This window comes from Macrotis lagotis, chromosome 3 (genome assembly GCF_037893015.1).
Source record: "Macrotis lagotis isolate mMagLag1 chromosome 3, bilby.v1.9.chrom.fasta, whole genome shotgun sequence".
In the NCBI taxonomy this organism is placed as follows: Eukaryota; Metazoa; Chordata; class Mammalia; order Peramelemorphia; family Peramelidae; genus Macrotis; species Macrotis lagotis.
Genome location: NC_133660.1, coordinates 52,235,207 through 52,255,009, shown reverse-complemented (window position 1 = coordinate 52,255,009; position 19,803 = coordinate 52,235,207). Strand labels below are relative to the sequence as shown.

The 19,803-nt window shown below is 37.3% G+C and overlaps 1 protein-coding gene across 8 annotated transcripts in view; it reads left to right on the top strand.

The window, feature by feature from the left end:
• ALPK1 (alpha kinase 1) overlaps window positions 1-19,803 on the top strand; it is a 146,665-nt gene that overhangs the window by 105,683 nt on the left and 21,179 nt on the right. For all 8 annotated transcript variants that reach the window (XM_074228694.1, XM_074228693.1, XM_074228692.1 and 5 more), the window contains 3 exons: window positions 14,293-14,491; window positions 15,691-15,750; window positions 19,047-19,133. In XM_074228694.1, the coding sequence (XP_074084795.1) occupies window positions 14,293-14,491; window positions 15,691-15,750; window positions 19,047-19,133 (346 nt within the window). The remainder of the gene's footprint in view (window positions 1-14,292; window positions 14,492-15,690; window positions 15,751-19,046; window positions 19,134-19,803) is intronic.

The following is a 19,803-nucleotide window of genomic DNA, read 5'->3' as shown; positions in this document are numbered from 1 at the left end:
CATAACCAGGCATGCAAACTATCCCTTTGATGAAAATTAACCCTATGGCATGAGTCTTATAAGTCTCCAATAATGAGGTACTGAAGATTGAGCCAAGCCCCTGGAGGAGATGATTAGAATGAAAGAAACCCTGCTTAAAACGCCAGCAGCATCATGAACAGACAGAAGAACAGAGAGCAGACAAGAGAAGATGACATTTATAAAAAAGACAAATCCAGTGGGCTCTGGAGACATAGTCAAATGTAGACTAGCAAGCAAATAGTCACAGCTTATTAGTAATTGTGGCTTAGAGTTCAATAATGCTTTCTGGATTACAAAATACAGACATCTATTTTTCTCATTTGAGATACACACATACATGAGCATACGCATATACACACATCATGAAATAAATAGTGCAAATATTATTATTCCCATTTTACAGAGGAAAAAAATGAAACTACAGGGAGATTAAGTGACTTGTTCATTGTCAAGATGTTTACAATGCTAGCTAATAAGCGGCAAGTCTGGAACTTGCACATTCCTGATACATATCCAGTGTTATTTACACTACATCTAAAAAGTTGTGTCCTAAAACTATACTCTATTTCTTGCTCCTTGTGATTACCCCTGACTAGTATGGATTCATCTGACTCATACCATATATGGTAATGAGGATGCCAATGTCTTCTACCCCATCTTAAAGGTAAAGGTGCTTATTAGGCTCCTTTCTTATCACTGATTCTTGGATTCCATCTTGTATTACAGAAGCTTCAACATAGCATAAAATAAAGACTTAATGGTTGGCATCATGGAATACCCTCTTCCAAAGCAGGTTACCACACTTTCTGCAAGTTCTAGTCTTAGAGAGCTTCCTATACCACTAAGATGTTATATGACTTGTCAGAGTTAAAACTTGAACCCAGGTCTTGATCCATGTAAATAATTAAAAGATATTTTTTTTCAGATGAAGAAATTAGTGATCAAGGAGGCTAAATGAGTCCTACAGGATCACTCAGCAAGTCTTATTGTCTATCCACCACATACACTAGGCATCTACAAAGACAAAAGTGGAACAGTCCTTGTTCTCAAGAAGGTAACATTCTATCAGACAACTTTTCTCATCTATAATACACATTAAAATCAATTGGATTATATTGTTTAAAAAAATTAAGAAGGGAAGATCATTTATAAAGAACTTTTCCAGAAATCCACTAATAAAAGTATTTTTCAAAGCACTAGAAATTACTGTTTAATTTGTCCCAATGACTTTGGGATGTAAAAGTTTCTTAAAATAAAACTCATTGGCTAGGTGTATATACATATATGTGTGTGTATGTATGCATACACACACACACACACACACACACACATATATATATATATATATATATATATATATATATTGTTGCATTGGTACAAATGTGGCTTTTTACATCTTAAGTATCTGCAAGGTAGAGACCAAATCTTTTAAAAAATATTCTTGGGGCGGCTAGGTGGTTCAGTGGATAGAGCACCGGCATGGAGTCAGGAGTACCTAAATTCTAATCTGGCCTCAGACATTTAATAATTACCTAGCTGTGTGGCCTTCGGCAAGCCACTTAACCCCATTGCCTTGCAAAAAAAAAAGACCAAAAAATTATTCCTATTGATCTCTTTTGTTTTTATTTTATCTTCACAACCATCTATCATTTACTATTCCCAGCTCCCCCACCCCCAGTCTCAGAAGTCCCTTATAATAAGGAATTAAAAAGATGAAAGTAAATTTAGCAAAAGTAACCAAACTATCAAAAGATCTGACATTATATGCAGAGTTTCATAACCATAATCTCTCATCTCTAGCAAAGAAGTAGAAGGAGGCATTTTTCCCATCCTCTTCTTTGGAAGCCAAGTATCCCATTTTGTCATTGTTGTTCAATCATCTCAGTTGTTTTTGTCACTTTGAGTGGTTTTCCATTTCCTTCTTCATTTCATTTAACAGATGACAAACTTACTAAGACAAAGTTAAAGGCCTTGTCCAGGGTCACATAGCTATCTGAGGCCAGATTTCAACTGAGGTCTTCCTGACTCCAGACCTGGCACTCCATTCACTAAATCACTTAGCTGCCCATCTTATTTTAGTATAGAGATCAATTCTATGTATTTCTCTTTGTGTGACATTTAAGATCACTCCCTGTATAATTAGGTGCTAAATGTACTTTGATGAGAAGGCAGAAAACCTGTGGACAAATTAAGATCCTAGAGCAGAGACCTACAAAATTTTTATTATGCAGAGACATAACTAAAATGGTGCAATTAGGCACTTTAGTTTAGAGGTGGGTCACTACCAAGACTTACAATTCTTTAGGAGCATAGTTCTTAGAGTGAGAGTAGATAAGCCTGTGATTTCATTAGGATATGAAAGTCCAGAATGAGGAAATACCCTCTTCCAAAGCAAATTACCACACTTTCTGTAAGTTCTAGTTTTAGAGAGCTTCCTATACCACTAAGATGTTATGTGACTTATCAGGATCATATGGTCAATGTGTCAGAGATAAAACTTGAACCCAGTTCTTCTTCACTTTGCCAGTTAGGTGGCACAATGAATAGAGCACTGGGTTTGGGATTAGGATCTTCCTGAATTTAAAACTGACCTCAAATACTAGCTATGTGACCCTGGGCAAGTCATATAACCCTATTTGCCTCTATTTCCTTGGCTGTCAAATAGGAATAATAATAGCATTTATCTCCCAGGGTTATTCTAAGTATTAAATGAGATAATATTTGTAAGAAACACACTCAAAATAGTACTTGGCATAGAGGAAGCACATAGAGAGTTCCCTTTCCTCTGTCCCTGTAAAGGAAGCCAAAGTTCATATTAGATGTTTGGATAACCACATCATACCATTGACTCATATTGGTGGAGCATCAGATAAAATGCTGGAGTCAAGAAGATTCATTTTCATGAGTTCAAATCAGTTGTGTGATCCCGATCAAGTCACATAACCCTATTTGCCTTGGTTTCTTCATCTGTAAAATGAGCTTGAGTAGGAAATGACAAACCATTCCAGTATCTTTGCCAAGAAAACACCAAATGGGGCCATGAAGAGTTGGACACAACATAAACGACTGAACAACAGAAGCAACAAAGCCTCCTTCACATGACTGGTTCTCTAGAGACAGGTAGAATAGGTTGCCCCCATTTTGTTCTTGTGCAGTTGAGTTTTTGAACCCCAGGGAAGGATTTTGCATTTACCTCCTATTAAATTTAATCTTACTAAATTTGGTTCATCTCTTCAATTCAATGTCTTCTTTCAGAATTTCAATTCTATATTTTACTTTCCAGTTTCTTGTCATCGTGTAATTCAATTGGTGTGTCTTCATCCTAATCATTTAATTAAACAGAAGAAAGACCTGTATTACAGCACTGGGGAGCTACATCTGTATTAACACCAACCAATTGGTGGGCATTGTTTGTATTGTAGGAGATCCACCAGTTGCAAATCTACTTGGTTGATCTACTGGTTTCAGTCATGGTTGGGGCAGGATTAGGGAACAGCCCATAAGTGGTCAAGTTTGGGATAGGAAGGAATCAGGTCAGGCTGGGCCATTACAAGTCAGGACAAATTAGATATAGTAATCTATTGCTGGGCAAAATATGGACAAGGGCAAGTTGCTAGTAAGGACATGGTTCAGGGCAGACAGAGCATTAGATCATGAACAAAGACTCTTGCACAGAGTAAGAGGCATTGGATAGATTATCTTGGGAGAAAACGTGATCTCTGAGTTGATCAATAGACATTTATTGACTAAGACAAATTAAGATAAATAGAGATTTACCAGGCACTATGCTAAGCATTTTTTATGAATATTATCTCATTTGGTCCTCAGCACAGTCCTAGTCCTGTTATTTTTCCTGTATAACCTTTGAGGAAATGAAGTCAAACAGAGGTTAAGTGTTTCACTCATAGTCACACAGCAAGTAAGTGCCTGAGGCCAAACTTGAGTCTTCCCAACTCCAGGTGCAGTGCTCTAGCCACCACACCACTAGCTGTAGACTGTATAAATTAAGTAATAGTCCTCACTCTGTATTCTTTGCTAGAGTACAATTACTAAATACTCAATAAGTATTTAGTGATTGACTCATGGACAAGGTTTTCTTAATTTCCTTAGCATAGGTCATTAATTGTTAAAGGAGTCTTATTCATATATTATGAGAATTTTAGTTCCTAGAAGTAGGAGACCCTCCTCACACCTGCTAGTACTCAACACCCCTCATCTTCTGGCAAGTCTTGGAGTCACACAGAGGTAGCATTGGATTGAACATTTATCATAGTCATGAGGACTATGATATCCCACCTGAGACACTTAACTAGCTCTGTAGCTGCTGGCAGGTAATTTGACTTTTATGTACTTTAGTTTACTCATTTTAAAATGAGGAAGATGGACTTGACAGTCTGCAAGTTCCCTTCTACCTCTAAAACTATCATCTTCTGATAAACTAGTCAGGAGATACCATTCTCTTAGATGATTGATCCTTTAAGGGTTCCACTTCTCATACCAGGGGCTGAAGTTTGTCTTAAGTCTAGGTACTGATATTGATCCAAATTCTGAACTCAAGTCCACATAAAATAGGTTGGGTAGATTTTCTTCTCTGTTTTATAACTTTACTGTACTGAAGAAAGTTTGATACCATAAAATTACTGTACTGATGATTAGACCATTGAGAGATGGATTAGTTTTATCCTACTGTCAAAAGTTTGTTGCCTGATGATACCAGTACAGTCAAAGAGCCTTGATTATATGGGAAAAACCTAACTCTAGAATTTCTCATTGATCATTAACTGTCCTGATCTTACTATGTCAGGCCACTGAACTCACATGGGATAGTGGGAATAGAGTCTTTGGACAACACCCCCTCACTCTAATCAATCTTATGTGTAAATCATGTCATCACTTTCCTGATGTCATGGTCTTCTTTGATACCAAAGGACAACTGCTACTATACATGTGTATGTATGTGTGTATTTGTGTGTATATGTATGTATGTATGTATATGTATATATATGTATCTATGAAAAACCAAATTTTTTACCAAATCAAATATAAAGGATTTACCAATAAAAACAACTTAATAGTAATCATTGAGAAAGTATAGATGATAACTTGCCTTTAATAATGAAATGTATCTAGAAAAGATCTGTTACATTTTATTTTAAGATCACAGTTCAAAGTGGTCTTAAGGCAATCATGAAATTTGTGTTGCAAATTTGTTTCAAATGTGTTTCAAATACATTTTCAAAATTGTTCAAAACAGAAGGGTTCTTTGAAAATCTACATTTGAAAATCTAGAATCTTGATTCTTTCTGATTCTATTTTCATACATTTGGAACCCATTTTTATACAAAGGGAACCCTATAAGAATTCTATATTCACATGACCAGATTTGATCCAGAAGACTGACTTCATTAGATGAGTCATTTTTTTTCTATTTGTCTCATTAGTTCTACCTGGAATTGCTCCAAAAAAATCTTAGGTATACATACTCATTACCTACTTGTCCAAATTTCCCCAGTTGTGGAAAAAAAGGGTCCTCATCTCTCATAAAAGATGTTTTTGGGTCAAATGCACCTCAGGTCAGAATGACCTACAGAAAACAGAAGGAACAAAGAAATCCTATAAAGAGACTAGTAAATTACCCCTTAAAAAGAACTAAACTCGGAAATGATAAATGGCAATGTTTGGACATTCTAGTGTGTCACTCTTTCCCACAAAACCTTATACTTCTCCTTACCTGTAGTCATAGTACTCTGATAATTTCCTTGTATGGGTTATTTTGGGAATTATTAAATGAATTATCTTCTTCTCATTGGCACTGCACTAAGTATCTTATAGTAAAACAGAGAGTAGCAAGATTTATCTAGATTTTTCCTCTACCTAAAATGTCCTCAGTTTCCATGACCATACTTCCATGACCATTATCATTGCCTTCCTACCCCAAGGAACAGAACCTTCAAGGAAAATTCCCTCTCTCTCTCTCTCTCTCTCTCTCTCTCTCTCTCTCTCTCTCTCTCTCTCTCTCTGGAAACTGGAACTTTCCAAACTCTCAAACTTATAAAGGTTTAAAACTTGGGATTATCCCTGTGGCATTGACAAGAAAAATCTCCTTCTGCAATTTGTAATTATGCCCAAAGGGCAATAAAAATATGTATATCCTTTGATCCAGCAATACCAGGACTGAGTCTGTTTCCTAAAAAGATCATGAAAAAGGGCAAAAACATTACTTGTACAAAAATATTCATAACAGCTCTGTTTGTGGTGGCAAAGAATTGGAAATCAAGTGAATGTCCATCAATTGGGGAATGTCTAAACAAATTGTAGTATATGTATGTGATGGAACACTATTGTTCTATTAGAAATGAAAAAAGGGATGGGAATTCAGAGAATCCTGGAAAGACTTGCATGAACAGATGCTGAGTGAAATGAGCAGAATCAGAAGAACATTGTACTCCATAACAGCAACATGGGGGTGATGATCAACCTTAATGAATTTGCTCATTTAATCAGTGCAATAATAAGGGACAATTTTAGGTATCTGCAAAGGAGAATACCATCTATATCAGAGAAAAAAGTGTGGAGTTTAAGCAAAGACCAAAGACTATTGTCTTCAATTAAAAAAAAATTTCTATTATGTGTTATATAATTTTCCTGTCTCTTATATTTTATTTTTTCCTTAAGGATATGCTTTTTCTCTCAACACATTCAATTTTAATCAATGTATATCATGTAAACAATGTAAAGACTAACAGATTGCCTTCTGGGGGGAGGAAAACAAGATTGGGGGAAAATTGTAAAATTAAAAGAAAAAAGAAAATCTCCTTCCTCTGGCTAGAGAAATAAATTCAACTTGTATCATTCTGCTTAGGGAATTCAAAATGCCCTCTCCTCCACACAGAAGTTTGGAGTTCATGCATTTTGTGTACATTGTTCAGGGACTAACCTCTTGGACCAAATGGATTTCTACCTTGTGTCACTGCAAGAAATCACTTAGTGGCCCCAATATCTATGATCACTGACCATAGATCATCAGTGATCTCTTCAAAAAAAAAAACTAAATGCTTTGACCTTTTTCTCAGTCCTCACCTTCCTTGACTTCTCCAACTTACTGTCCGTACTATCCATTCATTTCTCAGCACTTCCAACCTGACTTCCAGTTCTATCAGTCTACTGAAGTTGACTGCCAGTTTCCTGGGTTCCAAGTCAGCTTTGATTTTTTCCCCCTTCTCTCTCATCCCCCATAACCAAACAATTGTCAAATCCTGTTAACTCTGCTTTTATGATTTTTCTCACATCTATCCTTTTCTTTCCCCCTACATTTCCACCATCTTAGTACAAATCCCTAGATATACTTCTTGGATTTTTTTGGAATTGTCTCTTAATCTATATCTTCAGACTAGCCATCTCTCTATCAAATATACTGATGACACAAATAAGATTGGGAAAAGTTAATAAATTCAAGCAGAATTTTTTAAAAATAGTCAACAGAATAGAGTGGGAAGTAAATCTAATAAAATGATATTTCATAAAGATAATTGTAAAGCCCAGTTCTTGGGTTCTAAATTTAACTGAATGTGGACAATTTGGAGATGCCCTGGCCGGAGAAGAGTTCATATGAAATAGCTAGGGGATGGAAGGGAGGGACATAAGGAAAGCAGTAGACTATATAGGAATCAACAGTGATGCAGCAGTCAAACATCCTAACTGAAGTTTAGACTGCCTGGTTTCTAGAACAAAAGAGGTGATTAATTTGATCACATTCCACTCTAGTCAGGCTGTGTCTTGGATATTGTATTCAGTTCTGTGAGTCATGTTTAAGGAAGAACATTGGCAGTTTAGATGATATTTAAATAAGGAAGAGGTAGAGACCCTTCACCCTCACCCCCCACTTCCACCCCAGAGAAGGATGGGGTGGGGCAGGGTGGAAGTGGGGATAGTTTATCCAGAAAAAAACAAAGCAATTTACAAAGGATATGATCCTTGGTTTCCATTTTTTTCAGCATTGCCACATGGAATATGGTTTAGATTGATTCTTCTTGTTCCCAGGTTAGAACTATAACCAGTAGATAGAAATTGTAGAGAAGCAGATTTGATTTGATAGAAGGAAAAATTTTGTCACAGAGTGGTACAAAAATAGAATCAGAAGCCTCAGGAGATGGCAAATGATTCTATTTTCACTGGAAATTTTATATGATTGCTTGGGATATTAATCAGTCAAGCAATAAGCATTTATTTAGTACCTTCTATATACTAAGCACATTGCTAAGTGTTAGGGATACAAAGAAAGGCAAAAGATAGATATTGCTAAGTGGGATTCATATTTTAGATATGATTTGTACTACATGCGCTCCGGAGTCCTTCCCAACTCGCTCAGCTCCTTTAGTCTCTATTTCTATGTGAGTGGTTCTCAAGCATTTTCATCTCAGAAACCCTTTACACTCTTAAAAAATCAGAGGACATCAAAAAGCTTTTGTTTGTGTGGGTTATATCTCTTGATATTTATCAGATTTAAAATTGAAATGTCTTAGTATTAATATAAAAATTGTTTTGACCTCCCAGATACCCAAAAGAGTCTTGGGGACCCCAAAGATCTTTGGACCACACTGGAATCTAGTTCATGAAATGCTATTTTTAGGACAAGAGGAGTAGTTCAAATAGTCTAAAGATAAAGAGAAACTAAATTCCAAAAGTATTTCAAACTTACATATTCAATTTTTTTCATGAAATAATGGCAAATCCTTATAACAGTTAAGCAGAATTTTACTAGGCCCTGGACTCAGGTCTATTTGTCATGCTCTCTGTTATTCATTCTAGGGCCTAGAATATATATGTTCAATCTGCCATATTCCATCTTATGTGCACTTCAGTTTCCTTAACTCTTTCCTGTTTTTTTGTGGGCTTTTTTCTATTTTGTTTTGGTTTATCTTGGTCATAACTGTGCAGGCTGAATCAATATTTCACTTGTCTATTCTTTTAATTCCTACAGCACCAACTCTCACCTCAAAACACTCTCCCCTTCATCCTCCTTCCCTTCCCAATCTTCCAATTTGCTATGCAGAAATAATTTCCCTTTACACTTCTGCCAATTGCAATGCCAGATGGCTGTGGTTCTGAGCTCCCCTAACCCCCCTTGAGAACAGCTGCCATTGTCATTGCTATGAACACATCCCGGCTTTGAACCCATAGCTGAGACCCAAACTTGAGGCGGAATGGGGGAGGGGCTAACACGCTAATGCAAGAAACCATGAAAACAGCACACACTTTCTTTCCCTCCCTCGCTGTTAAGCAATAGCCCTCAAGAAAAGCCTCTCTAGTGTTTTCTTCAATCATCTCTGTATAGAAATCTCATCACAGGGTTTAATTCCTTCTCCACCTGACTCAGCTTCCCAGCCGTGAGTCCCCCTTTGTGCCAGAAACTCAATTACAGCCCCTACATTTCCCCATCTGAAAACTGATGAAAAATTTAGCAACCACAACTGTGGAGTGTGGATGTATGCTTTATGCATACCCATGGACACATGTGCCTATATGTGTCTTTGCATATGTGTCATGTACACACAATAGCTGTACGTCTATGCGTGTGAAGTTCTCTCTAAAGGGAAACAGAACTCTTAGTCTCTCTTGTCTCTTTTCCCATGAATTCCCACTTAGACTTATTATCATAACTGGATTTAGTAGAGATTTTGAAACCTAGACCTTTGATTAAAACCCTCCTAATTAAAACAACAGGATAAAATTTCTATTTATTTTTTAACTATAGATTATGACTGCCCACCCAAGAATGGCCACATTCTTTTTTACTATTCTAGGATCTCACTGAGAAATAAGACCTCAAACAAACAAGAGACCCTAAGTCAGACTCCAAATAGTCCAATGTACATTTTGCAGTAGGGGAGGCAGAAAGGTTACTGTGCATATATCAAAGTTTTTCATTTTGTTTTGTTTTGAAAATATGAAAAAATGAAAAAATATGAAAAAAATTCTCCCCTCCAGTCTAATGGTGGGTCCCCAAAAAACATCTGCCTAAATAAACATTTTTAGCATCTCTCCCCTATAACAAATCTGTCCTCCTTTCCTTTCTTCTCTTCCTGGTGTCAGAAGAGCTCCCCAGTGTACATTTTTGGGGAAATTCCCAGGATAGTGATGTATTTGGCTGCCTTGCTGCTGAGGAATTTACTACCCTCTCTCTTGGCAGCAAATGAAAGACATGGGTATTAATTTCTCAGTGTGTTTGGTAGGAACACCCGAGTGTAACTGCAAGAATGATACCCACCAAAATCTGTATGTGGTGCACAGCAGGCAGTCATTTTAAAGGAGAGAGAGAGAGAAAGGAAAGAAGAAAAGAAGAAGAAAAGATTCTCCCAAGTTGACTTTTCTGCATTTTGTATTGCTTGGTTTTTGGAGAGAGATGCAAGAGATTTCAGCAATGAGGAGAATTAAATTATGCAGCTGCAGGGATGCCAGGTCCCCCAGAATAGGATGCTTCGTTTAGATTTTCCACAATGCTATTGAAGTGCTTATTTTCCTCCTGAAGAGACACAAACAGATGCAAACTTCTGTAAACACTTTAGAAATGAATTCAGTGAGTTTGGCCTCTCAGCAGTGCTCAATAGCTGACAGAAAAATGTCTAATTAGTGCAAGTGGAAATAATAGGGCCACTTGGATTCCTTCCATCCTCCTCCAAGTCTACTTTTCCAAGGAACTCAAAGGTCCTTTTGTTAACCAGGTCACCCTCTCTCAGGCTTTTGTGCTCCAATCTATTAAGGGTAAAAGGGGGGAAAATAGATTAGGCAATGTTCTCCACTAAAATATAGAGCATGTTCAGGGGGATGCAGAATGGGGTGCTTGCAGCGCCAGCTTACAGGTGCCTGGAGAGGGATTCCTCCATTGTGGACAGCCCAAAGCCCTGCCCCGCGTGCACATAGGGAAGGCATCCCCTTTCAAGAACTGTCCTCTTTTCAGCAGAAGCAGATTACAGAATCTGCTCACTTTTCTTTGCTTTATCATTTTTTCCTCCTAATCAATTCATTTCTAAAGTGTCTAAGGAGAAGAGGGAAAAGTTAGAAAACAAATTGGAAGAGGGATTTGGGGGGTTCACAGTAGTCTGGTGAAGCTCATAGACCCTTTTAGAAAATACATTTTTAATGCAAAAAATAAAATACTTTCCAGTTGTTGAAAAGAAAGATGGATCTTCTCTCTCATCCAAATTCACAGACTCATGAAGATGGGAGGTGGGCGGTGGGAAGTGAGAGGTGAGAGGGAGGCCTCCATGAATCCTAGGATAAGAATTCCTGAGACAAGAGTCAAGATTTTTTCTGAGGTTAAACACATTAGAGATTTGGACAAGAGAGAAACAGGCTAATTATCTTTTTTAAAATTTTGTATAAATGTATATATCATATTGGATATTCACATAGTGTATATATATATATATATATATAGCTTATCTTTTCAATGAATTGGGGAACTAGAGAGAAAGGGAGAGAATGTGGAATTGAAAATTTCTAAGATGAATATAAAAATTAATGTTTTGATGAGATTCAAATTTGTAAAAAAATCTTTTTTCTACTGTGATACAATTTTAGGAAGGGGTGAACCTATAGACTCCCTTATTTGTCTGATTTAGCAAGATTTTTTTCCCCATACTTTGTTCCATTACTTCACAGACATCCTACTGTAACGCTTTAGCATGTTGTAGAGGTGACCTTAGGTTACTGAAGGCTATGCCAGTGGATTACCAACTCTGGAAGGGTCACCTTAAAAGCTTTGGATCTTGCTTAGGGAAGGTCTGCTTGTCCTTCAATGTCCTTCATTTTCAAAAAAAAATGGGTATCAGGGAGATGATGCCATGTCAAGCGTGTGAATTGGATGTGAGGGGGTACTGTGCTAAATCACTAGTCTCGCTTTCTCCTCCAGAGCCATCTGGGTTCAGTGACCAGATATAAATCAGGCTGACTAGAGATGGTCCTGGTTGTAAGCTAATAAGGGTTAAGTGACTTGCCTAAGATCACACAACTAGGAAGAGTCAAGCATCCAAGGCTGGATTCGAACTCCTGTCCTCCTGACTCCAAAACCACTGTCCTCATTTCTATAGTGATTTACGGTTCCCAAGGTGTTTTATGATTATCATTTCATTTTATCCTGAGAGGAAAGGCATATTTTTATCCTTATTTTATAGTTGATAAAAATAAGGCTTAATAAGAGATTAAGTGACTTGTCCAGAGCCATATAGCTAGTATATATAATGTGCAGGTTTTCTTCTTGTCAGTTCAGGGCCCACCATTGAGTGCAACACAACACTCTGGTACTTGAAAGTGCTGGGGCTGAGAAATTCCTTACTCTTTGACTAGTTGGTTGAATAATCTCTCATTTTAGGTCCTGAAACCATTTGAGACTCAGCCTTAAAGATTTATAGCCTGGAACCATTGTCAAAAAGGACTTGAATTCATATTTGACCTTTAGACACTCATTAGCTGTGTGACTTCTGGCAAGTCACTTAACCCTGTTTGCCTCAATTTCCTCATCTATAAAATGAACTGGAGAAGAAAATAACAAACTCTCCAACATCTTTGCCAAGAAAACCCCAAATGGAATTGCAAAAAGTCGGATATACCTGAAACAACTTAGCAATAATAACTTCCCTTCCTGCTGACTACATTCAGTAGAATTTATACTACAATAGTTTGTTCATTTATTCATTCAAATATATCTCAATCAAACCATGTTTCTTGAAATATCACAACTATTGAAAGGGGTCTGGCTAAGATTATGACTCGGAGATTTAGTCATTTGTCCATTTTATGAAAGTGTGCTTTGATTTGAAAACCGGCCTGTTTCACATCTTATTCCTAAAAGAACAAGGATAAGGCAGACAACTTAGTATTCACTCCCTAGGTGAGAAATAAAAAGAGATTCCAATGTATTTACAAATGACTGTTATTTTTGTATAAGGGACCTAGAATTTTATGCTAGTAAGTGGCTAAATCAGAATTCCCAGACTTTCAGTTCCAAGTCTAGCTCTCTATCCACCGTACAGGGGTATCAGACACTTGACTTGAACATCTCATACTGCCCAAAACAGCAGAGCAACCCAAAATTAAAATGTACTTGTGAAATATTTGACAAATAAGCAAAAAATACAATAAAACATAGATAATATTACATTTTAAAACTAAGTTAATATGCAACCTCCAGGGATCCTTATATATGGATTTGTGGCCCCCATTTATATTTTAGTTTGATACCCCAGCTGTCACTAACTACCTACAGGGGCACAGTCAGCTGATGGATATCAAAATACTTTATTGTGACCTGAAATGGGGACAGCTATATGATGAAGGTCATAATTATAAAGCATCTCTGTGTATCCCTATCTCTTTGTTATCCTAGCATCCCATCTTTTCCTTTTTCGTGACTTCCTTTCTTTGTCTCCTTGTCTCTCAACTCTCTTTTGTCAATAATATCAACATTTTTCCTTTACTTTTTTTGAGTAAAGACTAAAAGAGAGACAGCATGAATTAGCTGAATAGAGGTAGTCTCTATCTGTCTATACTTATGACCCTGGGTAAGTCTCTTAATCACTCAGTGACACAGGCAACTCTTTAAGGTTATCTAGATAACCTAGACAATCATAGGTTATCTATCTATTATAGAAGATGATAGATAGATACGATAGCTAGATAGATATCAATACATAGATAGAAGATAGATGAATAGTGATAGACACATGGTTGAACAGTGAGAAGAAATAGATATAAATAAATCATTTATTAAACACTTTCTAAGGTTCAGATACTATACTAAGTATTGGAAATACAAATAATACTATACCAGACAGTCCCTGTTGTCAAATAGTTACATTTTACTTGGGAACCATTAAGGAAAGATAGAAATTAGGAGGGGAGGGAAAGTAAGGGCAAGAGAGGGATCTACACTGGAAATTTCAGAGGAGTGCTTTGCTGAGCTGGAATAGAGGAAGATAAGACCAGAGTTGGCCTATCATACTCCAGGGATGTTCCAGGGGAGAGTCCAATTTCTTAGTAAGGAGGAGGTGGAGATGAGGGCTAGAGTAGAAATAGCTTCTCTGGAGAAATTGGGGAGCACCAATCTGCATGGTGAAGAGAGTTTCCGTACTCCTTAAATCATTGAAATCCCAAGTCCAGTCAAAGAAAAACTGAAATATGGGAAGAAAGATCCTGAAATAGCATCCCCCTCTAAAGGTTTTTCTGACCTCTATTTCTTTCCAGTTAATTGTATTCTCTGCATGTTCTTTCTAGGCATACTTGAAAGCCTCCATCCTGGTCCAGGACTTCACTACAGCAGCTGCTCTCGTGTTCTTGATGGACAGGTTCCTATATGGGCTTGATGCCTCTGGAAAACTCCTACAGGTAGCCAAAAGTCTACATAAGTTGCAACCAACAGTCCCAATTGCCCCACAGGTGGTCATTCGCCAAGCCCGGATCTCAGTCAACACAGGTAAGGTCTCCCTCCTGCCAGGCTCACCTCCTTTTCCTGAGTCACCGCTGTGTCCTTAATTCCACTTCACTCAAAAGTCACTTGATTTTTTGAGAAGGCACTTTGTCTGGCGAGGAAGATGGCATTTCTAAGATCCCAGTGTGCCATCGTTCAAGATTCGATCCCAGCCCCCATCATCTCCTATCTCTGCCTCCATTCCCTTCTACCTACCCCTACCAACACAAAAAGCCCTGGCATAAAGGGCTTCAGAGCCAACAGTAGTAGAAGAAATTGTGAAAGGGTGTGGAAAATACTAATTGGAGCTTTTGTCTCCTCACAAATCTGTCCTGACGCTTCAAACAGCAGTATCTGAATTGCTGTACTTCAGACCAAGAGACTTGAAAAAGCAGATTAGAATTCTAGCATTTTCTCTTAGTTCTCCCTGTCTTTTTTCTTTAGGGTCACTTAACTATGCAAACAATGCAGCTGATAGATCCCCTGAGGTAACAATATTTTTACCACTCATGGAGTATGTGTTCTGCCTGAAGAAGTTTTAAAATATTGGTGGAGGAGGTGGGGAGATTTTCTCCCGTTACTTTTTATGGATGAGGCTGACTTATTTAGCTTGAGATGGAGGGTGTGAAGAGGGAGAACAATTATTTAAATTTTTTAATAGTAGCTTCTAAATCTAGATTTACTTAAATTGTTTTATTTATTTATTTACTCATTCATTCATTCATTCATTCATTTATTTATTTTGAAGCATACAGAACAGAAATTTAAGTATTACCTAAAATTTAAGTATTACCTAAAAAACAAGCAAAAAAGGAAACTAATTGGAAGGAAAGAAAGAAGAAAACATTAAGCCAAGTGCTTAGCTAAAAGCTTTACAAATACCCTCTTATTTGATTCTTCCCAACAACCCTGAAAGTTGATCCTAATAGAAGCAAAGATCTGACCTAAGAATTTAATTAAATGGATAATTGACTTTAAGAGTCAAAATATTCTAATATGGAAATATCTTTAATGTGATTGTGCCTGTATAACCTATACAGATTACTTGCTGTCTGGGGGATGGTGGAGGGAAGAAAGAGAGGGAGAAAAATGTGGAGCTCAAAAATCTTACAATGAATATTGAAAACTAACATTTCGTGTAAATGGAAAAAAATGCAAAAAAAAATTCAATATGAATTGACAGGAGTTTCATTGTTTCTTTTCAGGAAAACTGTTGAAAGCTGAATACATCTTAAGCAGCCTTATAAGCAACAAGGGAGCAACAGGTAAATAGATGTGTATTCTAATGATGATTACTCCCAATATAACATATTTCTAATTTAGAATGCTCTATCACAGGTACGGCACAAATAGTTCATGTGAACACCTAGCGTAGGTACTCTAAACTTATGAATGGCATGTTTTCTTTGAGCTGCCTCAATTCTGCCTTCCTCATAGAGTGCAGCAACCTCTCTGATAAGGGTACATCATGCTAGATGCCTGTGCCAGTGTTTCCCATGCTATACAATCAATTTTAAAGTTTTTCAATGAGACCTTCAGGGTGATTCAGTATCACTTCTTCTGACCCCCTTGTGAGTGCTTGCCTTGTGTGAGAACTCCATAAAAGTTTTTTTTTGGCAAGCCTATGACTAGCATTTTAACATGTCCAGCCCATCATAGTTGCACTCTCTGTAGCAATGTTGGAATGCTAGGCAATTTAGTCTGGTATCTTCTCCTGCCAGATGAGCCTCAGAATCTTCCCAAGACAATTTAAATGGAAGTGATTCAGTTTCCTGACATGGAGCTGGCTGACTGTTCAGATTTCACAGGCATATATAGCAATGAGGTCAGCACAACAGCTCTATAGACCTTCAGTTTGATAGTAAGTAAAATACCTGTTCTCGCCCACACTTTCTTTTGAAGCCTCCCAAATACTGAGCTGGCTCTGGCAGTGCATGTGACAATCTCATTGTCAATGTGTACTTCTTTGGAAAGGACATGGCCAAGGTAAGTGAACTTGGCCATATGGTGCTGGATAATGGAATATCTGTGTTCATTGTTAGACCAAAATTAGCATAAGCAGCAGAGTATAGATCCATACTTTGTTGCATCTCAGCTTCAGCGAGTGCAGAATCATCTGCAAACAGAAGACCTTGCACCAACACTCCTTCACTTTAGTCTTGGCTTGTAGTCTTTTAAAGTTGATGAATTTGTCATCAGTTTAATAGTTAACCTTGAGGCCATGTTCATCCTCTGTAAAGACATTTGATCACATGGCTGAAAACATCCTGCTAAAAAGTATGGGAGCAAGGACACATCCTTCTTTTATTCCATTGGTGACTGGGAAATTTTACTATCCAGAACCTGGGCATGCATGCCATCATGGAAATGAAGTACAATACTGAGGTACAATACTGATGAGCCAAATTTTGACATGATTTTCCATAAACCCTCATGACTGATGTTAGCAAAGGCCTTGGTCAGATCTACAAATGTTGTTTACAGATCTCTCTTCTGTTCCTGGCATTTTTTTCCTGGAGTTGTCAGGCAGCAAATACCATATCAACTGTTTCTCAATCTATTCTGAAGCCCTACTGGCTCCAGGTGAAGGAAGCAGCCTATTGAGAAGGATTCTGGCAAGAATCTTACCAGCAATGACTGAAAGAGAAATGCCCATGTGACTGACACAGGAGAATCTGTTCCCTTTGCCCTTATAAGATAGACAATAGAAGCATCCTTAAATTCTTGGGGGAATAACCTCTTCATGACATATAACCTGGAAAATTTCAGTCAGTTTTTGGAGGAGCAATGGACCCCCACCTTATATATATATCAGCTGGAATAAAATCAGTACCAGGTGCTTTGCCACTTGAAAGGATCTGATGGCATTGAAAACCTCTTCCTGGGGAGGCTAGGTGGCATAGTGGATAAAGCACTAGCCTTGGAGTCAGGAGTACCTGGGTTCAAATCTGATCTCAGACATTTAATAATTACCTAGCTGTGTGGCCTTGGGCAAGCCACTTAACCCCATTTGCCTTGCAAAAACCTAAAAAAAAGAAAAAACCCTCTTCTTCAGGTGGAACTTTATCTAGGGACTGATTGACTTCAACTTGAAGCAAAGGATCAATGGCTTCTGCATTGATTGATGATGGTCTGTTACAAACCCGATGGAAGTGTTCAGCCCATCTCTCTAGGATCATGTCCCTATTGATGATCAATGTGGATCCATCAACACTGAGTAGTTGAGATTCTTCATAGGTCTTTAATCCATAAATAGCCTTCAGGGCATCATAAAAGCATTTTGGTTTGTTGCTATTTGCATAAAATTGACTTTCATCTGCCTTCTTACTAAGCCAAGAGTCTTGCATCTTTTTAAGCTTTACTTTAAAGGAATTAAATGCTGCTTTCTTAGAAATGGATGAATTATCATGCTAGTAAACTCTGTGGAGTTCTCGTCTTTTCATTCAGCAGCTTCTGTATTCCCCATCATTTTCATCAAACTAATTGTGGTGTTTGCAAGTGTTTTGGCCCAGATAAGCAAATGCAGTGCTGTACACCAGTTCTCTGAAAGTTACCCACTCCTTTTCTGCTCCACTGTTGCCATCTATGTGTTGGCTCAGTTTTCCTTCCAAGTTAGCAATAGACTGTTCCCACTCAGAGAGACATCCTAATCTCTTGATTGATATTCAGTTTGCCTTAGGGGCTGCCTCTTTGGTTGAATGTGAATTAGTTTAGGGAGGATGAGTCTGGGATCAGTCCAGCACTCTGCACCACACATTGTTTGTGTCACTCACATCCTGTCTGTCTCTTCTCCTTACTGTCACATAGTCTAATAGATGTCAATTGTTTCATCAGTTTAGTTGTTTGTTTTTTATAGCAGTTCATTATGCCCCAAAGTTTATAAAATTGTGCATACCCTTTGATCCAGCAATATCAAAAGAGATTTAAAAAGAGAGAGAGAAATAATCTACATGTCCAAAAATATTTATAGCAACTCTTTTTTAATGACTTAGAACTGAATTGGAATTGAAGGGATATTCATCAATTGTGGAATGACTGAACAAATTGTGATATATGATTATGATGTAATAGTACTGCGCACTAAGAAATAATGAGTAGGATGTTTTTGGAAAAAACTGGGAAGATTTATATGAAATGATGCAAAGTGAAGTGAGCTGAGCCATGGAACATTATACACAATAACAGCAATGTTGTAGTAATAAACAATTATAAAAGACTTAAAAACTTTGAACAATACAATAATCCAAGACAATTTCCAAAGGATGCATGATAAAAATGCCATCCACCTTCAGAGAAAGCTGATGAACTTTTAGTTCAGATTGAAGCATAATTTTTTTTCATTTTCTTTATGTTTCTTGCTTTTTTTTCTATGTTTTTTGCAACATGGTTAAAATGGAAATAAGCTTTGTTTGCCTTCTCCATGGGCAGGGGAAGGTCAAGAGAGAGAGAAAGAATTTGGAAATCAGAATTTCCTTTTAATTAATGTTTAAAATAAATAAATGAAACTTAAATGAGAGATACATGCCTCCCTTTATTTCTTTTCTTTTTTTTTTCTTTTCAGGCACATGGCAGTATAACAAGGAAAGTGATAAGATACTTGTCCAATCAGTCTGTGTACAAATCAGAGGACAAATCCTACAGAAGCTAGGTGAATTATGCTATACTCCCAGAAAAATTTATAAATAGTAACTTATTCATACAATGTTATATTTATCTCATATTATAAAATGTGTTTAATATTAAAGATTGATTTCATCATCATGGAGACTTCCCATATTAAAGAATTCTCTCTACCAATGTAGTAATCTTGTTTGCAACTTGTAATCTTAGGACACTAGAACACTGAAAGGAAGAACACTTGACCAACAGCAAACAAATGTAGGTCAGAAGAAGGACCTGAACCCAGGTCTGAATCCACTTCTTTTTTAGGTTAAGTCACTTGCCCAAGGTCACACAGCTAGGTAATTATTAAGTGTCTGAGGCTAGATTTGAACTCAGGTGCTCCTGATTTCAGGGTCAGCGCTCTATCCTCTGAGCCACCTAACTGCTCCTGAATCCACTTCCCAACCACACCAAGCTGATTCCAAGAGTCATAATTTTGAATAGTTTTACATCAAGTAAAAATAATTGTGTGAGGGGAGACAGTAATAGACTGTAACTGTGCAAAAGGACAGTTGGACTGGAGGTTGAATAATACCAGAAGAAAGGAGATTCAGATTAGCATATTCTAATTGTAAAGCAGCCAAATTATGTGAGTCATCGTACTTATTTGCCCTTGGAGAAGGAACAGATAAGACCTTGGAGATGAGATATATACT